General features: G+C 42.3%; 1 protein-coding gene across 3 annotated transcripts in view; it reads right to left on the bottom strand.

The window, feature by feature from the left end:
• aff2 (AF4/FMR2 family, member 2) overlaps positions 1-18,994 on the bottom strand; it is a 601,714-nt gene that overhangs the window by 572,281 nt on the left and 10,439 nt on the right. For 2 of the 3 annotated variants that reach the window (XM_060927382.1, XM_060927380.1), the window contains exon 2: positions 14,570-14,755. The exons of the other annotated variant lie outside the window; for it this stretch is intronic. In XM_060927382.1, the coding sequence (XP_060783365.1) occupies positions 14,570-14,755 (186 nt within the window). The remainder of the gene's footprint in view (positions 1-14,569; positions 14,756-18,994) is intronic. 3 annotated transcript variants of the gene reach the window in all.

An 18,994-nucleotide genomic window follows, 5' to 3' on the forward strand; every position in this document is an offset into this window, starting at 1 on the left:
ATGCTTTTGTGGCTTGGTGTGCTTAGTGGCGCTGCTCCAGCTCAAGTCTTTTTTCCTTCTGTTCCGACAAAAAACAAACAGCATGTCGTGGATCTGGCTTAAAGAGAACATTGTTACTGTGAGGCTCTTTGAAAATAGTTACAATACCCAAAGCCGTAGCATGACCAAATATTTCACAGATGGTGTCCCCTTACACGCCACTGTAAACAAGCAAACAAAGGGTCCTGGTGTTTTATTAGTGGCATGAAGTTGAACTCAGATGCCATAGTATTGCCTTCTATAAAGCTATACTGTACATCCTGAAAATTAGGCACCATTAGTTACAGATATGTTTTAGAGGCTGCCATGGTTCTAGTCAGTACCGTACGCCATGACACTGCCAGGCTGTCCTTATCTCCAACCACAGAGGTTTTGCTTTCAATTCCCTCAAACACCCACCACACACCCCACCCACACCCAGAGTGCAACGGGCCATGGCATTCCTGCAAAGAGTAGATACCATTCAGGTGGTGCCCTGGAGGCCTGCCATGGGCAAGGGGCCTGTGAAATACACTCACATGGGACAAATGAGCCACAGAGAGTGTGAGAGAGAGAGAGAGAGAGAGAGAGAGTCAAATAAATATAGTCTGATTCCATCTCTGCAAGCGAACATCATATCCAGAGGACAATGATGCAAAAACGGTTTCATTTACATGAATGCATTTAGATTTTTAGAATTCCATACAAAAGCATTTTAAAGTACTCATTATTAACACTATAACCACTCCTATCAGTTTGTAGTTTATGAACACCTAGGAACATCTGTGGTTATTCATGGTTTCACAGTGACTCATGATGTACGGTTAGATGTAGTGTTGTAGTACTCGAGACCGGTTTCAAGACCACTTTCTGAAGGTCTTGGTCTTGTCTTGGAATCAACCACATTTTTACTCAGGCTTGTCTCGATCTCAGACATAGAGGACTCTGGATTTTATTTCAAGCCCGCTGTAACAGCTGTCACCCCTCCCCACCTCCCTTCACACCCACTAGTCTGGTCCTGGTCTTGACTTGGTCTGGCCTTGCCTTGGTCTTGTTCTTGACTTGATCTCAATCCCTGAAAATCTTGCTCTTGTCTTGGTCTTGATACACTCTGGTCTTGGTCTTGACTTTATCTCAACCTCCCAAAGTCTTGGTCTTGTCTTGGTCATGATTTGGTCTTGGTTGAGGTGGTCTTGACTACAACACTGGTTAAACAGTTAGCCTGCCTCACTGCTGACTTTTCAAAATCCCCAATTAAAGTGGACTGTTGTTAATTTGTCAAGTTCCTTAATCCACTATTTCCCAACCCTATTGTTTCTAGCAGCGACTCTCCAAAATTTCGCAACCCCATCCCTCTGGACCTCCACAAATCACACCACAGCAACCTCAGTTTTTATTTATTTATTTATTTATTTATTTTTTAGTGCCATGGACTTGGATAGTACTGAAAACCCTTTGACTGTGTATTCCGTTACTTACTTTGTTTGCTACCTCTGTTGCGACTCCTATCATGTCCGTAACTTTATCAGATACAACACAGAAGAACAAGACATTGCTGACCAGAACTAAACCAAACAACTACCAGCTTTTCAACAACTATTGAACAGTAAACAACTATGTCGCCTAAACAGCACTTTACACGGACATGTCTGTGAATATTCTCATTTATCCAGGTCATAGTTATCTCAAGGAAATTGAATCAAACGCAACTGGACTTGGTTTTAAGTCTTTGAAGACCTTTCACCTCTCATCCATCAGTTCACTTCATCACCTTGTCTGACTAGTCTGGGCTAGCCTTTACACGGACATGTTTGGTGTTTTGTTTTCTTCTAGCCACTCTCTTTTTCACCTGACAATAACAACATGATAAATACTGACAGTGTTATGGATTGCATGGAAAAGTCTTTCTCAAAAATATCTTTTGAAGAAAGAAGAATATTTAAAGCAATTTGAATAAAACATTTTTGCTTTATTTATATACCTGTCTAAAGTCCTTCCCGTGCCATGCCCAGTCTTCCCAGGCCATGCCCGGTCTTCCCAGGCAGTCTCCCGTCCCAGTGCTAACCAGGCCCTTTGGGTGCATTGGGTGATGACAATCTCTGTTTCCGTAGCGCTCGGCCTCTTGCCTATAGATGACTTGTAACCACTTGATCAAAATGTGCTATGTCATGAGCATCCGCCATGATGATGGATACACAAAGCAACTAGGATGGCAGCCGCTCAAAGCGTGTCTGTAAACAATGCTGAATTTTCTCAGTATTACCATGATTTGAACGGTCGACCGAAGATAGATATGTGGTTTTGACCTACAGTGGTGCTTGAAAGTTTGTGAACCCTTTAGAATTTTCTATATTTTGCATAAATATGACAAAAAACATCATCAGATTTTCAGACAAGTCCTAAAAGTAGATAAAGAGAAACCAGTTAAACAAATGAGACAAAAATATTATACTTGGTCATTTATTTATTGAGGAAAATGATCCAGTATTACACATCTGTGAGTGGCAAAAGTATGTAAACCTTTGCTGTCAGTATCTGGTGTAACCCCTTTGTGCAGCAATAACTGCAACTAAACGTTTCCGGTAACTGTTGATCAGTCCTGCACACCGGCTTGGAGGAATTTTATCCTATTCCTCCGTAAAGAACAGCTTCAACTCTGGGATGTTGGTGGGTTTCCTCACATGAACTGCTCGCTTCAGGTCGTTCCACACTATTTCGATTGGATTAACGTCAGGACTTTGACTTGGCCATTCCAAAACATTAACTTTATTCTTCTTTAACCATTCTTTGGTAGAACGACTTGTGTGCTTAGGGTCGTTGTCTTGCTGCATGACCCACCTTCTCTTGAGATTCAGTTCATGGACAGATGTCCTGAAATTTTCCTTTCGAATTTGCTGGTATAATTCAGAATTCATTGTTCCATCAATGATGGCAAGCCGTCCTGGCCCAGATGCAGCAAAATGGGCCCAAACCGTGATACTACCACCACCATGTTTCACAGATGGGATAAGGTTCTTATGCTGGAATGCAGTGTTTTCCTTTCTCCAAACATAACGCTTCTCATTTAAACCAGAAATTTCTATTTTGGTCTCATCCATCCACAAAACATTTTTTCCAATAGCCTTCTGGCTTGTCCATGTGATCTTTTGCAAACTGCAGATGAGCAGCAGTGTTCTTTTTGGAGAGCAATGGCTCTCTCCTTGCAACCCTGCCATGCACACCATTTGTTGTTCAGTGTTCTCCTGATGGTGGACTCATGAACCTTAACATTAGCCAATGTGAGAGAGGCCTTCAGTTGCTTAGAAGTTACCCTGGGGTCCTTTGTGACCTCGCCGATTACAACACGCCTTGCTCTTGGAGTGATCTTTGTTGTTCGACCACTCCTGGGGAGGGTAACAATGGTTCTTCAATTTCCTCCATCTGTACACAATCTGTCTGACTGTGGATTGGTGGAGTCCAAACTCTTTAGAGATGGTTTTGTAACCTTTTCCAGCCTGATGAGCATCAACAACACTTTTTTCTGAGGTCCTCAGAAATCTCCTTTGTTCGTGCTATGATACACTTCCACAAACATGTGTTGTGAAGCTCAGACTTTGATAGATCCCTGTTCTTTAAATAAAACAGGGTGCCCACTCACGCCTGATTGTCATCCCATTGATTGAAAACACCTGATTCTAATTTCACCTTCAAGTTAACTGCTAATCCTAGAGGTTCACATACTTTTGCCACTCACAGATATGTAATATTGGATCATTTTCCTCAATAAATAAATGACCAAGTATAATAGTTTTGGCTCATTTGTTTAACTGGGTTCTCTTTATCTACTTTTCAGACTTGTGTGAAAATCTAATGATGTTTTAGGTCATCTTTATGCAGAAAAATAGAAAATTCTAAAGGGTTCACAAACTTTCAAGCACCACTGTACCTGTATATTATTTTAAAATGTCAGACTTTTCGGAAGATAAGACGCTTCTAATGACCATCGAGTACCCAGATAGCGTGTTCTATCTGGTTTGGCTGCCGAAGAATCAAGTCTGACCTTGGACAAAACAGCCCATTTTCTGAGCGGGTGCCCAGTCTGGATTGTTTCTATCGTATAATTTTGCTGGCGCGCCGAGAAGCGAAATGGCAATACACGTGTTAAAATTATAACAACGACCGAGTGAACCACGACAAGAGAACACTCATTTTATAGCAAAATTCTAGCAACACGAAATAAAATTCTTCCATGATATTATCGAGAAAGCTTTTGAATTTCACCTGAGATAAAATGATCACTGCAAACACGAGCTGTTTTGGTTTGAGCCTCTGTTAGATCAGCCCTGCCGATGATGTTCAGCCGTGCTCATCTCCTCTCCGTACTAAGCCTCAGAGTTTCCTCGCCCTCTTTCCGAATCACGGACGGAATTCTAAAAAATCAGAACGTGCCACGGTCACGAGTACTGTTGTGACCACAACCATATACAGCACAAAGATATGGCATAGCTAAAAGAACGCTTAAAGCAGTGGAAAAACAAAGAGAGTTGTGCACGCGAGACTACCGTATGTTTTGTATGGAATGTTGCTTGACTCCGCATTTGTATATCCACCAACATGGCTGACATTCGGGTTTCTATTTTGCTTTGATGCCACTTGCAAGTCAAGGATACAGCTAGGGTTACAGTGGGGGGCTAGTCCTCTGGTAGCCGTGAGAGTTTGTCTCCCCACTCGCATCTGTATTGTAGCGTGCCTTGCCAGATGGCAGTAGGTACCATTTTTATGATGGTCTTTGGTATGACCCGACCACGAGTAGAGCTCACGATCTCCCAATAGCAAGGTGGATACGCAAACCACTAGGCCAGCTCACGATACATTTATATACCTGTAGTACTTCCTATCATTTTTGCTACGTTTTTTTTTTCCTTTGGTTGATTAATACTGGGTGGCACAGTGGTGTAGTGGTTAGCACTGTCGCCTCACAGCAAGAAGGTTCTGGCTTCAAGCCCAGTGGCCGACGGGGGCCTTTCTGTGTGGAGTTTGCATGTTCTCCTCGTGTCTGTGTGGGTTTCTTCTGGGTGCTCTGGTTTCCCCTACAGTCCAAAGACATGCAGGTTAGGTTAACTGGTGGCTCTAAATTGACTGTAGGTGTAAATGGTTGTTTGTCTCTGTGTGTCAGCCCTGCGATGACCTGGTGACTTGTCCAGGGTGTACCCCGCCTCTCGCCCATAGTCAGCTGGGATAGGCTCCAGCTTGCCCGTGACCCTGCACAGGATAAGCAGTTATGGATAATGGATGGATGGATGGTTGGATGGATGATTAATACCGAGATAAATTTCCAACACCCCAAGATACCACATGCACAAAGTTAATGCTTAATGACCCATATACATTTACTGCCATGTAAAAATGCTGGGGTTAATATCTTCCTTTTTTTTTTAACAATCTTAATGCTTCCATCATGTGCCAGTGGATACAAATTAATAGAAAACTACAGAGTTCACTACATCCACAGGAAAGATATCTAATCCAGAGTGAAAAATGTGTTTATTCATGTGACTGATTGGATTTCTTGGTCATGGTGGTGCGAAGTGAGCAAGACATCTCTGGCTTGGAATTGATTTCCCAGTTTTCTAGATTCTTAGGCACCAATCAGCGGCCAGTGACTGTGTCTAATATGACCTTAATGAAAGTGTACAGTGTTAATTGGGAGCACCAACCCGCTCCTGTTCCAATCAATATGTATTGAGGGGTCTGAGGTTTGTCTGCACACACAGTTTCCTTAGTGACATACCCAGTAAAGATTTCTACCACCAGAACGAACCCTTCCTCTCTTTCTCTCTCCCTCTCTCTCTCTCTCTCTGAGTTTTTGGCTTTCATTGACTGCCAATGTAATTGTTTTGCTCTTGGCATGTTTCCTTCATGTATTCGTAAGTTTCCTTTCTGAGCTACAAGTAATTAAGCTCATGTAGTAGAAGTTGTTTTTGCCGATGAAATGCATTACATATTTCCCACATACACTGCAACGCTGCTATAACGAACTCCTTGGGGGACGTCCAAATAGTTCAATATACCCAAAAATTCATAATACTCAAATGGAGACCCTTGGCACACCAAACTCTCACTCTTACATAAAACAAGACCACTTGTGTTTAATTTATAGCTATGCTTAATTCACTTACAAATTTATGAAATAACGGAAATAAGTTGCATTAGCCATCATTTGCTAGCTGCATCTTCTTTCTTTTCAGCCCATCGTATAGATCGCAGTCATGGACGAAGTCTCAGAGCTCTTTTTCTTTTGCTTTAAAAGTTGAAATTTAATTTTTCAGGATGCCATATTCTTTAGACAAATTCGTTGCCTTCTCATTATGCTTTCGACGGTCCAGGATACAAAGTTTGTCTTTGACGGTGTCACGTCCACGTGCGCTCAGTAGCATGCCTCAAACTACTTCTCATGTAAATATGTGCAGTGTTATTAGGACTAACAACCATGCACCTGTTCCAAATTAGAGTGGAATCACAGCGCATGTTTATAAGAACTCTCACGAAACACAGACTTTCCAAAGTATACGCTCTGTACCTTGTGTCTCACATTACCAAGCCTTTTATACCACTGTGTTGATATTCTGGTTTCCGAATGTTTTGTATTTTGCATTTTGCCCTTTGTCCCCACCTTTGATATCCTGTCTGGGCCTCGCTTGACCATTGTCTGTTTCTCAACTCTTATTTTTGATCACTGATTTAGATCCGTTTGCCAGCGTCTTTTTAAATACAACTCTTCCAGCAATTACATCCGTCTATCGCCTGCATTTTCTAACAGACGGAGAGTATCTTACGTTTATGAGTAGCCATGACAACAGTGCTTATGGAGTAAAGACTCGAGTAAAACTGCTTTTACCTAGTAAAATAAAGTCCTTTTGATGGATTTTTTTTAAAAGTCAGTGATCACTGTTCTTGATAATTGTTAGTGATTGACACCTAAGCGAGGCTAGTTAAGCCTTTCTTGTATGGCATTAACATGTATTGTTAAGTTGACTGCGGACTTGATTACTTACTGTTTGTCTCTGGTGGGAAGAGGAACGCATGGCTCAGTGATTTTTTTTTTGAAGACTCCGTCTCATTGCTATTAAAGGCAGGGGACACGGACTGAGTTCGTTATATGCGAAAGTTCATCGTAAAAGAGTTCGTTATCGCAGGGTTGCAGTGTAATAATCTTCTTTGTAAAATTTTGCATACTGATTTCTATAATGAGCACGTGATCTTCAATGGTGTCTTGTAATGAAATTCTGAGTTGACTTATAGTTTCAACTTCTTGGTCTATTTTCACTTTGGTTAACTCAGAATGCCGTTCGACGTAGTAATAATAGTATGCCTGCTTATCGTAGTGCCAGTAGGAATTGGCCCTCGCTTCATCTCTACCTAAAGAGAGTGATGCGGCGGTGCTTTAGTCTTTAGTCTGTCCAGCTCTCTCACCTCATCATCTGGACACTCGGCTCAAACAGATCAGCTTCGACTTTCATGCTAATAACTTTGATGCACCAATCTTGCCGTTAATTCTACATTGGGTTTCTTTGTTACATGATGTCCCTGGAAAATGGTGTGCTCGTTTGTTTTTAGGAGCTAACCTCTAAACCTCATTATTATCCCTTATCTTCGCAACTACTAACATTTTTTCTCCTATAAAACATTAGCACGGCGTTCAACGACTAACTTCTACTAAGCACCAGGATCACTAAACATATCTCAGTTAATTAATTGTTAGTTGAAGAAGCATGTGAGCATGTGACAACTAGCTGTGAACATTCCCGAGAAGCCATCCTGGATTTAATCTCTGAAAAGGAAAAAAAAAAGACATCCTGTTCCCCTGTCAACTGAGAGATGTGCGCTGGAGAGGTATTTTCACTAATTAAACCGAGTCGAAATTAGTCACAGTCCATCAGGAAACAGGGAGCTTGTCGTACTGCAGGCTTTCTGGAACGTTCACTCGAGCAAAACTTTAAAACCAATTTGAGGTTATAACTCTCAGCCATGACTCTTTTCTCTGCTTTTGTGAGAACTAAATGAGCTCCTCGATGGGAAAAAAAAAGAAAGAAAGAAATTTCATTTTAATAAGATTTATGAATTGCATGTCCACTTGCTTTTTCCCCCACACTAACTAGGCCTGGCTTGGAAAGAGTGCAATAGGAAGACAATGTGAGTGGTAATTACAATTATAAGATACATTATAAGAAATGGTCATTTTTAAGTGCTTTTGATAAAAATGAATTAATGAAGGCGAGCAGGCAGGAGTGGATCGGAGAGGCTTCTTGGGTAAAAGAGAGAGTGTCAGAGAGCTAAAGAAGGTGGCAGATTACAACTTAATGGCTATGGAATAATGGTAATTTTGCCATTCTCTTTCCTCAGCCGGACTGCGCTAATGGCTTCATTAACACTTACGCTCTCAGGCGGGCAATAGCCGACAACGTCACATCCATCTTTGCTGCATCACAAAGAAACCGGTTAAACACAACTGGGCCATCAGGTGCTGGGAAGAGGCGAGAAATGAGCAGAAGCAAATCGATGGCGAAATATCAATGCGAGCCAAGGTGAAAACATGCAGCATCGAACGTCAAGCAGTGCCTGCGAATGGAGCAATTGATCTCTAACAGGTACGTTGCTCACATTTAGCATAATAACTCAATGCCAAGGCCTGACGAAGGCAAAGCAGAGACGGGACACAAACACCTCCCCTGTATAACTGGCAGGGATGACGTTTTCTCTTGCTGTGCTAATGTTGCGTTAAATTAGGGTTGCTCCAGTTACCAAGAATCTGAAATTTGAAACGGTATGGTATCATCATTTCACAAATTTCAGGAGTTAACCTTACTGCATTTTGCGAACTATGCTTTGAAAAGGCCATGGGAAGCCATGGCCTAATGGTTAGAGAAGCAGCTTTGGGACAAAATGGTTGCTGGTTTGATTCCCTGGACCAGCAGGAATGTCTGAAGTGCCCTTGAGCAAGGCACCTGACCCCCAACTGCTCCCCAGGCTGCTGGGGGTACGTTGTATGTCGCTCTGGATAGGAGCGTCTGCTAAATGCCAGTAATGTAATGAAAAGCCACACTGCTTCCAGTTATCCAGCTAAGTTTGGTAAGACACTATGGATTTGGCAACTGTTGAACCAACTAGTGACATTAGATTGCTGAAACTTGTTGAGAAACAAGGCTCTCTGAACAAGATATGATGATATTTTGCTTTTAGGGTAAGTGATAGTGGACGGGTGGAGTCCCTTTCTTTCCTAACGGTGCCTCAGGTCATGTGTGGTCGTGGGAGGAGACAATACATCTAATGTGGTGAAACATTTGATACATGTACTATGCATCGCAATTTGTTCAAAGAATTCCAGGAATGGGGATGGCACGGTGGTGTAGTGGTTACGCACTATCACTTCACAGAAAGAAGGTCCTGGGTTCGAGCCCAGTAGCCGACGGGGGCCTTTCTGTGTGGAGTTTGCATATTCTCTCTATGTCTGCATGGGTTTCCTCCAGGTGCTCTGGTTTCCCTGACAGTCCAAAGACATGCAGGTTAGGCTAATCGGTGACTCTAAATTGACTGTAGGTGTGAGTGTGGATGGTTGTTTGTCTCTATGTATCAGCCCTGCGATGACCTGGCGACTTGTCCAGGGTGTATCCCACCTCTTGCCCATAGTCAGCTGGGATAGGCTTCAGCTTTCCTGCGACCCTGTACAGGATAAGCAGCTACAGATAATGGATGGATGGATGGATGAATGAATTCCAGGAATGGAAGTTGCTCATGATGATCATACTGTAGAAATAGATTGAAAATTATATTGTCCAAATGATAGGTGCCAGACTTTGTCCATGGTTAGCTTATTCCCAATATTTCCCATCCTGAATCTAGCTAACAGACTAGCGTCCTTGTAACATGAGTTTAGCCGAACTAATGTTACACAGGGCCAACTGGAAGCCAGTCACTGTAATGATAACGCTAAGGCTGGTGTTTGTCTTCTTACATGACATCCATGCTAATATGTTTGAGTTTTAAAATGCATCACTTTTGCTACGTTTATGCCTGGGGTCCACACTATTCTGGAGCTTTCCAGCCCCAAAACCAGAGACTTTTTTAAGCACTGCTGGCCTAGTTTTAGTTAGAAATCTCCAGGGTAGCGTTTTAATGTAGACGGGAGAAAATGTAGACGTTTGGATACAACAACACAGACACCTACATTCGTCTTATCAGTCACAACATAACCTTCCCTGATTCGTCACGCTCTTATCACGTGACCCCCCCCCAAAAAAAATGGCATCAGCTGTTTATACCAGCACATGCATGCCCAGTGTATGTGAATGGTCATGTGATATGCGTTTTCAGGCATGTCAGTATGGACGGAGATCATTTCTGACCTGGAGCTAAAATGCTCGTCTGGACGGAGATTGTTTTCATTTTAAAATCCTGTTTTAAACCTAAAACATATTAAAACAGACGTGGCTTTAGCCGACTTAGCAGTCTACTCCTTCATTAATTCAGGAATGAAAGACTAACGAGGGTATAGAAATAACCTCAGCCAGATATTCGTAAAATTAGTCTACTTATAAATCCTTCTTTCTACACATGCCACTTACAGACAGATAGAACAGCAACAGGAAGTCACTGTTTTCATTCATTTTATGCAGTGTTTAAACAATACATCAAACAAGCATTTTTCTGGGCCGGAAATTAGCCCCACCCACAATTCATCTGGACATTTTTCTCTTTATAGCTGAAACCTGAGAGACACATACAGTACTGTGCAAAAGTCTTAGCCACCCTATTTTTTTTTCAGACAAACTTTGTTATACATTTTTATTTTATGACTTCTACATTATCAAGTCAGGACGAAAACATTTTAGAGTTCCAAATGTTTGCTTTCCGTCACAAAATTAAATGCTACAGAAAAACGGTGTGTGTATCTGAGCAGAATATTCCATTAGAGAGCACTTTTCAGATTAAAAAAGAAAACATAATGAAGGCTGCTGGGTTTTGGTGCAAAATGAAGATGCGAGTGTGACAGTCAAAGTGTCCAGAAGAACTGTGGCTGGTTCTGGAAGATGCTCAGTAAAACCTACAGCTCATTTCCGCATAAAACTGCGCTCACTGGACCTGAGACTACTATTTTTTTTTTTTTTTAAAGTAAAGGGTCATCTCATGCCAAATACTGATTTTGTTATATTTATTATGGCTTACCGCTGTTTATAGTTTTTTTTTCATGTTGAAACATTTAATTTAATTATTTTTTAGCCATTTTTGGTCAACAGCATTTCTTTGCATGTGCCTAAGACTTTTGCACACTACTATATATATTGTTACATGTATTTTTTATTATGGCCTGTTCCCTGCCTGAACTGATAATCACATCATCAGTTTTTCTTTGACTAATCAGACACAAGGAACGCCACCACACTTGCTGGAACAGTTGGGGGTTAGGTGCCTTGCTCAAGGGCACTTAAGCAAATCCTGCTGGTTCAGGGAATTGAGCCAGCAACCTTTCGGTCCCAAAGCTGGTTAACTATTTGGCCATGGCATCCCTATATAGGAAGAGGTTCTAAAATTTACAAACCTCCTCTTTAACAGGTAAAGAGTAGAGTTGTGATAAAATTGCAGCTTGACTGTATACCATGTGAGGGAAATCTGATATTATTATTATTATTATTATTATTATTATAGTGTCGCTGTTGTCTTAAATGGCATTAAATATCACACTTTGTGACAATGTGAAGCTGTAATCAGACATTATGATGCAATAAAAACTCTGACATGGGGATATGGTTATGATTCCATTGTCTTAGTTGCAGGGAGGAAAAAAAAACTTTGACTTTTAACTGCGACACACATCAAGTGCCTCAAGGTTCAGGCGATGCTGGAAAGGTGTCGGCTCAATTAAAGCGCTGCTACACCGTGGCAAGTGTGCCAGCACTAACACCTCAGAGAGGAAATGCTTGATCGAGAGAGAGAGAGAGAGAGAGAGAGAGAGAGCAAATGAAATCGCCTGAGGTTTGGAATGGGAGTGGGGATGGCATTGTCTGCTTTGAAGGAAGTGTGCAAAGCAAGAGCCGCTGTAATCATTACATATTAATCCATATCTCAGCATGGCACGACAGTGAGGCTGTCAGAAAAAAATCCTTCACATCAATCAGAATTGCTGCTCTTTATTTATGCATGAAACAAGAAATCTACTATTGTGCGATCACAGTTTCTTCCGCTTTCACCTAGAGATAAAAAAAATTAAAACTCATGAAAATGAACCCAATGAACAGAACAACTGACCCTTTATAAATATCTCTCATATAGTATCGCTATTTCGTACCCACCACCCAAACACACACACATACACATAAGCACACTATGCCTTGCCATTGTTGATGGCATTTCGTGAACTGAAGTCAATTAAAATTAAAATAATAGATAAAAAGCGTCTGCATGGCAGCCACACAGCAACACAGATGTCTTTTGTTCCTGAATACACGGTGCGACTTCTTATCTAAGCTTGTTCTAAAGCTCCTTCTCCCCTGGGAGTGACCTATCATGTCACTGCTTCCAGCTCAGCGAAGAGAAAACTTGACCTGGACCTCAAGCTAGAGAGCATCGCACACGGCCATCAAAATGTCATCTCCCATATTTCCCTCTTGGCCTCCTTAAAAGACCTCTTGCCTTCTTCTTCTTTCTTCTTCTCGCTCTCAACACCATAAATTCTCACTATTTAAATGTGCAGCTGCAAAAAAAAAAGGCTCAATATGGAATCTGGTTTTATCAAATGAAACTGTAATCAGATGAACGTGATTTTTGGTTTGTGAGCCAATTTTTTTTATCAGCTCCATGAGTGTATTTTGTGTAAACACACAGCGTGACTCCGGACACTGGGCTGTGCTTTGTGTATGCATCACCACCTCATTAGAATTCCATCATTCTGAATTGAACTCTCTGTGGTTGTGTGTGCGTGTGTGGGTGTGGGTGATGGGGGGTCAGGCTCAATGATGTAATCCTGGGATTCACTTAAAGAAAGGCGCTTTAAGGATAAAGCTCCTGTACCTATGCTCACTCATCCTGAAGGAGCTTCAGAGGGCAATGTAAAGCACGAATGAGTGACTTGTCTAGGAATGAAAAAACCAACAAGGTTTTTGTCACCTGAGAACATGACGGAGGAGACAGGAACCTGTGATGTAGCATGAAGTTCCTGGCTGACGATCAAGCTTCATCGAAACAAACATGACAAGAACTTCTTCTTCTTCCTCCTTGTCCAGCACTGTTGCCAGGTCAGGGTCCATGTGGACCCTTATTGATCCACATGTCATATTAATTGGAGCATAGTTTTACATCGGATACCCTTCCTGCTGCAACCCTCCCATTTCTGAGCTTGGGAAACAACCATTCACACACACGCATTCACACCTATGGGCAATTTTTAGAGTAGCCAATTAACCTAACTGCATGTGTTTGGACTGTGGGAGGAAATTGGAGCATCCAGAGGAAACCCACGTAGACACAGGGAGAATGTGCAGGGTTCTCCAGAAAATCTGAAATAGCCGGTTAAAAAAAAGTAGTAGGCGGCTCTGGGATTTGCGGCAGCAAAGGCATGCTAATGTTAGGGGGGTCTGGAGGCATGCCCTGCCCCAGAAAATTTTGAAATTTGCATGCCTTCTGGTGCATTCTCAGCTAATAAATTACTAACTATTTCCCTGTAAAATACTTGCAAAATATGTGTGAAATTTCCCTCCAGATGTGTGTGCTTGGCTTTTTCAGTTACCCTCTGCAGTATGCTGTCTGGCTCTGTAACATAACTACAGTACATATGCTATGGCATGGTCACGTGGTCCGGTTCAGCCAAACAGAGCATGAGAATCGATCAACAAATATGGCGTCACTTCCAGTCATGTTAGACCCGAATCTAAGACAATTTCGTAGTGCAATAATTGGATTTGCAGCAAATTATGGGCAGCGGAGACGATATGAGTCACTTGAACACTGAAATGCAAGTGTTTTTTTTTTTTTTTCTTTCTGGGATCGAGTAGTTGGCGCAGACCATCTGTGTAGGTGGAGAAAACCGCCGGTCTCCAGCGCTTGTGGACATGTCTGACAAGCAAACTCCACACAGAAAAGCCCCTGTCTGCCACTGGGCTCGAACCCAGAACCTTCTTGTTGTGAGGCAACAGTGCTAACAGAGAAGCTGTGGCCTAATGTTTAGAGAAGCAGCTTTAGGACTGAAAGATTGCTGGTTCAATTCCCTGGACCAGCAGGAATGTCTGAAGTGCCCTTGAGCAAGACATCTAACCCCCAACTGCTCCTGAGGCTGCTCTGGGTATGCTGTACATTGCTCTGAATGAGAGCGTCTGCTAAATGCCATGTAATGCTAACTGCTATACCACTGTGCTGCCCAAACATGCCAAGAACTGATATATTGTTAATACTCAGGGTGCAAACCTCAGCCTTCTACACGATACAAAACAATTTTGCTTCGTAAGCAATTCAGTATTTGATGATATCACTGAATCTTGTATGATATGCAACTATACAATGATACGATGAGATGCTTGCTTACTTCTGCTTAAGTCTGTGTTTCCAAACAGGAACATTGGCCACTGACAATCTTCCTCCACTCTGTCTTGTTCTGTGCTTCTTTCTCCAACTGCTCCCAGATGTAGCCAGCTGTCTGGATCTCTGCTGCTGTGTTCCGTCTCCAGGTATTCCTTGGGCGACCTCTCTTTCTTTTCTTCTGGGGGTTCTACTGTAGGGTGGCACAGTGGTGTAGTGGTTAGTACTGTCGCCTCACAGCAAGAAGGCTCTGGGTTCGAGCCCAGTGGCCGACGGGGGCCTTTCTGTGTGAAGCTTGCATGTTCTCCCCATGTCTGTGTGGGTACCCTCTGGGTGCTCCAGTTTGCCCCACAGTCCAAAGACATGCAGGTTAGGCTAATTGATGGCTCTAAATTGACTGTAGGTGTGAATGGGTGTTTGTCTCTATGTGTCAGCCCTGCGATGATCTGGCGACTTGTCCAGGGTGTACCCCACCTCTTGCCCATAGTCAGGTGGGATAGGCTCCAGCTTGCCTGCGACCCTGCACAGGCTAAGTGGTTATGGATAATGGATGGATGGTTCCATTGTAATGCCGGTCTTGTGATATTGTTCCTAGGTTTCCGTAGAGTATAGCCAATCCACCTCCATTTTCTTCACTGTATTTGGGTTACCATGGGTGTTTCTTTTGTTCTTGCCAGCAATTCTTCATTGGTAGTAATCTTTTCTGGCCATCATATACTTAGGATCCTACGTAGGCATCTGTTGACAAAAGCCTGGATCGTCTTTAGGGGTGTTTTTGTTGTTCACTAAGTTTCTGCCCCATCCAACACAACTGATTTCACGTTTGAGTTGAACATCTGCAGTTTTGTGGAAGTCGAGATGTTGCATGCCTTCCAGATGTTACCCAGTATTACAAAGTCTGTCCTGGCTTTTCTCATTCTAGCTCTTACGTCCTTGTCTGTTCCTCCTGTGCTGTCTATGATGCTGCCAAGGTAGGTGAAATCTTCAACTTCCTCTATGACATTTATTTTTATCTTCACTAGCTCTCTGTTGTTGGTGTTAGCGATCAGCACCTTGGCTTTGTTGATGCCGAAGCGTAGTCCAGTTGATGTGGCATATCCATCAAGTAGACCTACCTTGTCTTGCATCTGTTTGTGGGTGCGATGCAATACGATTCAATTTAGTAGTCTCTGATCGACATGTGACCATGAATGATGGTTAATTCATGAATGATGATGGCACAAAGGACTATTTTGAATACCAGAGTTTTAAGCAAATCACCTTTCTATCCTATTTGCACATCAGTTTAAGCTGAATTTTTTTTCCATCATCATCATCATCATCTTTTCTCACATGGCTCAATATTGGCCTTGGGGTGCTCCTGCTTAATCCTTTGCTCAAGCAGTTGCATGTAGTCTGTTCTCCTCATCATCGTTCTCCTAGCCTGCGACGCATTGACATCAAGCAGCCTTTCAACCCTATTCCAAAGCCTTCCTGGAACTCGCTGATCAAATAGTACTTGTTTCTGGAGCTCGCTATATTTTGCTTCCATACCAGCAAAGATGGCACGCAGCCACTTTTTTTTTTTGGTATTGATACTAAAACCTTGAGTATCATTCGGTATCAGTGTTCATTTTTTATTTAAAAACTATGATGGTTTAAGAATTTTCTTTTTTCATCAAAGCACCTCACATAGCTAAGAACAAGTCTTGCCCTAAACACGTTCACACTAAACACGGCAAGAGTGTCAAAGCGACCAATGGGCAACCAATGGGAATTCAGAAGTGTTCTGCTCTAAAGCATCCTAGAGAACGTAGTCGCCTAATTTTGGTTCCATTCAAACCATTCCCAAGTGGAGTGGATGAGAAATTAATAATTGTGATGGTGGGTTTCCCCATTGTTAGTTCTGCTAACTTTGTTATTATTATTATTTCTATGTCGCACAGTACATCATTTTTTGAATTAGTCAGTTTGTCCTGGTACTTTCTGCTATCTGTCAAGTCGCAACAAGGACCTCAGACAGACAGCACTTTCTGCAACATGTGTGCTGTTCCAACTAGTGCTGACTTTTGCAAGGTTTTAATATCATATTTAATATCAAGCATGTCTAGCTAGGTCTTCAATTTCTTTGGGACTGAACTCAAAGCCCCAATGATTACAGGGATGACCAAGCCCATCCTGAACATGCCTCTTGCTTCCCACTGACTAAATGTCCTCTTTCCAACACCTCTACCCTTTCAAGCATTGCTCTTTCATGACACTCAATCGCAATCTTATATTCAGCATTTGTCACTTGTGTCTTTTTGCACTGTCACACTGCTTATTTGTGTTGGTTTGGCCAGTCGCAGGATGACAACCGGTGGATGCCTGGTCCTCTGCATCCAACCTGTCGGGCGCAACACTGTCCAGTACAGGATCAGTCCCGTTCACGCCGTTATCCATCCATCCATTATCCGTAACCGCTTATCCTGTGCAGGGTCGCGGGCAAGCTGGAGCCTATCTCAGCTGACTATGGCCGAGGGGCGGGGTACACCCTGGACAAGTCACCAGATCATTGCATGGCTGACACATAGAGACAAACAACCATTCACACTCACACTCACACCTACGATCAATTTGGAGCCACCAATTAGCCTAACCTGCATGTCTTTGGACTGTAGGGGAAACCGGAGGATCCGGAGGAAACCCACGCAGACACGGGGAGAACATGCAAACTCCACACAGAAAGGCCCTCGTCAGCCACTGGGCTCGAACCCAGGACCTTCTTGCTGTGAGGCGACAGTGTTAACCACTACACCATCGTGCCACCCACAAAAGATTTTCTTTTAATATAACTACATTTAATTTCATCCTCTTTCAATTTGTATGTGTTTGAAGGAATAAGGCTGAAGGGAATATAAAATGGGAGGGTGACTGAGTATTATGGTGAAGTAGTGAAGTTCTTGTACATGGAAATCTTGTCCAATGTTTTGCAATGAATGAAACTGCATTCAAAATATCCTGAACTTTGCAACTGTATATAATCCTTGCTTTAATAAAAGACAAGCAAAATACAATATTCAAGGCTTACAAGATGGACCCTTGCCAAATGGGCTAGGACAATGCCCGAAGACAAACCGATTCATCCAAAAGGACATGGGAATGGTGCTCTGGAGCTGTACAGATGCTTACCTGCCTCTATTTAATCTTCATATTTGTCAGACATAGCAGTCTGTAGAACGAGTGACCTTTGCATGTAATGAGTAAATTGCTCAGCGGTATAAAAATTAACCTATTAGTCAGAAGACACTTCAACATGAAAGGCATCCATATGAATACCAAACTTCTTTTATGGATTTCTTTTAAATGGAAAAGTGCAGATTCTTTGATTCTATTATGTCTGAAGTCCAGATGTGGCTCCTGTTTGGTTTCATAATCCGGGAAAGGTGAACGTAATTGCAATGGAATTGTTCAACACAGAATGACTTCAAGGCCTTCTTCATCTGTATAGCCTTTTTAGATAAAGACAGACACATCTAAAACAGCTGGATTAAAGTACTACAACAAAAAAAAAACTTCTTATGAAAGCATTTGCCCAGATTATTGTCAAAAAATATGTAGCAACATTTAAATGTCCTTGGAAAGTAATGTACCATGTTTTGCCTGAGGGAAAACATACAACCAATATATTTACACATGTGCATTAAGTAAGGAATAAAACACGACAAGGCAAAACGTTACAGGAAAATAATCAATGACCCTACCGCAAATTGATGATTTTCCTCTAACAGCACATCTTGTGTTTTATTCCTCTTACATCATAGCAATAATCCATTGAGAGTGGCACGGTGGTGTAGTGGTTAGCACTGTCACCTCACAGCAAGAAGGCTCTGGGTTCGAGCCCAGTGGCTGAAGGGGGCCTTTCTGTGTGGAGTTTGCTTGTTCTCCCTGTGTCTGTGTGTTTCTTCCACAGTCCAAAGACATGCAGATTAGGTAAAATACCCAGCCACTGGGGTTGTAAAGGACAGTGCATACTTAGTGCCAGTCCCAAGCCTGGATAGACTGGGGAGGGTTGCATCAAGAAGGGCATCTGGTGCCAAATCAACATGCGGAATAGACCTGCTGTGGTGACCCCGAATGGATGGGAGCAGCCAAAAGAAGAAGAAGGAAAAAAACAAACCGTCATACTTTTTATCCATTTGTAGTTACATTTAATGTTGTGGAACATCCAAGCTCCTCCATCTTGAAGTCTTTCTGTCTGACCTGTTCCAAAGCCCTGACACTGGAGACTCCTTACAAAACTGTCACCATATCCACCAAATTTGTTGGACGAGGTTATGTTTTCGCCTCCGTTTTTTGTCTGTTACCAAAGTAACTCAAAAAGTATTGAACGGATTTTGATGAAATTTTGACGAAAGGTGAGCCATGGGTCAAGGAACAATTGATTAGACTTTAATGCAAATCCAGATATGTG

Source organism: Neoarius graeffei, chromosome 8 (genome assembly GCF_027579695.1).
Source record: "Neoarius graeffei isolate fNeoGra1 chromosome 8, fNeoGra1.pri, whole genome shotgun sequence".
NCBI lineage: Eukaryota > Metazoa > Chordata > Actinopteri > Siluriformes > Ariidae > Neoarius > Neoarius graeffei.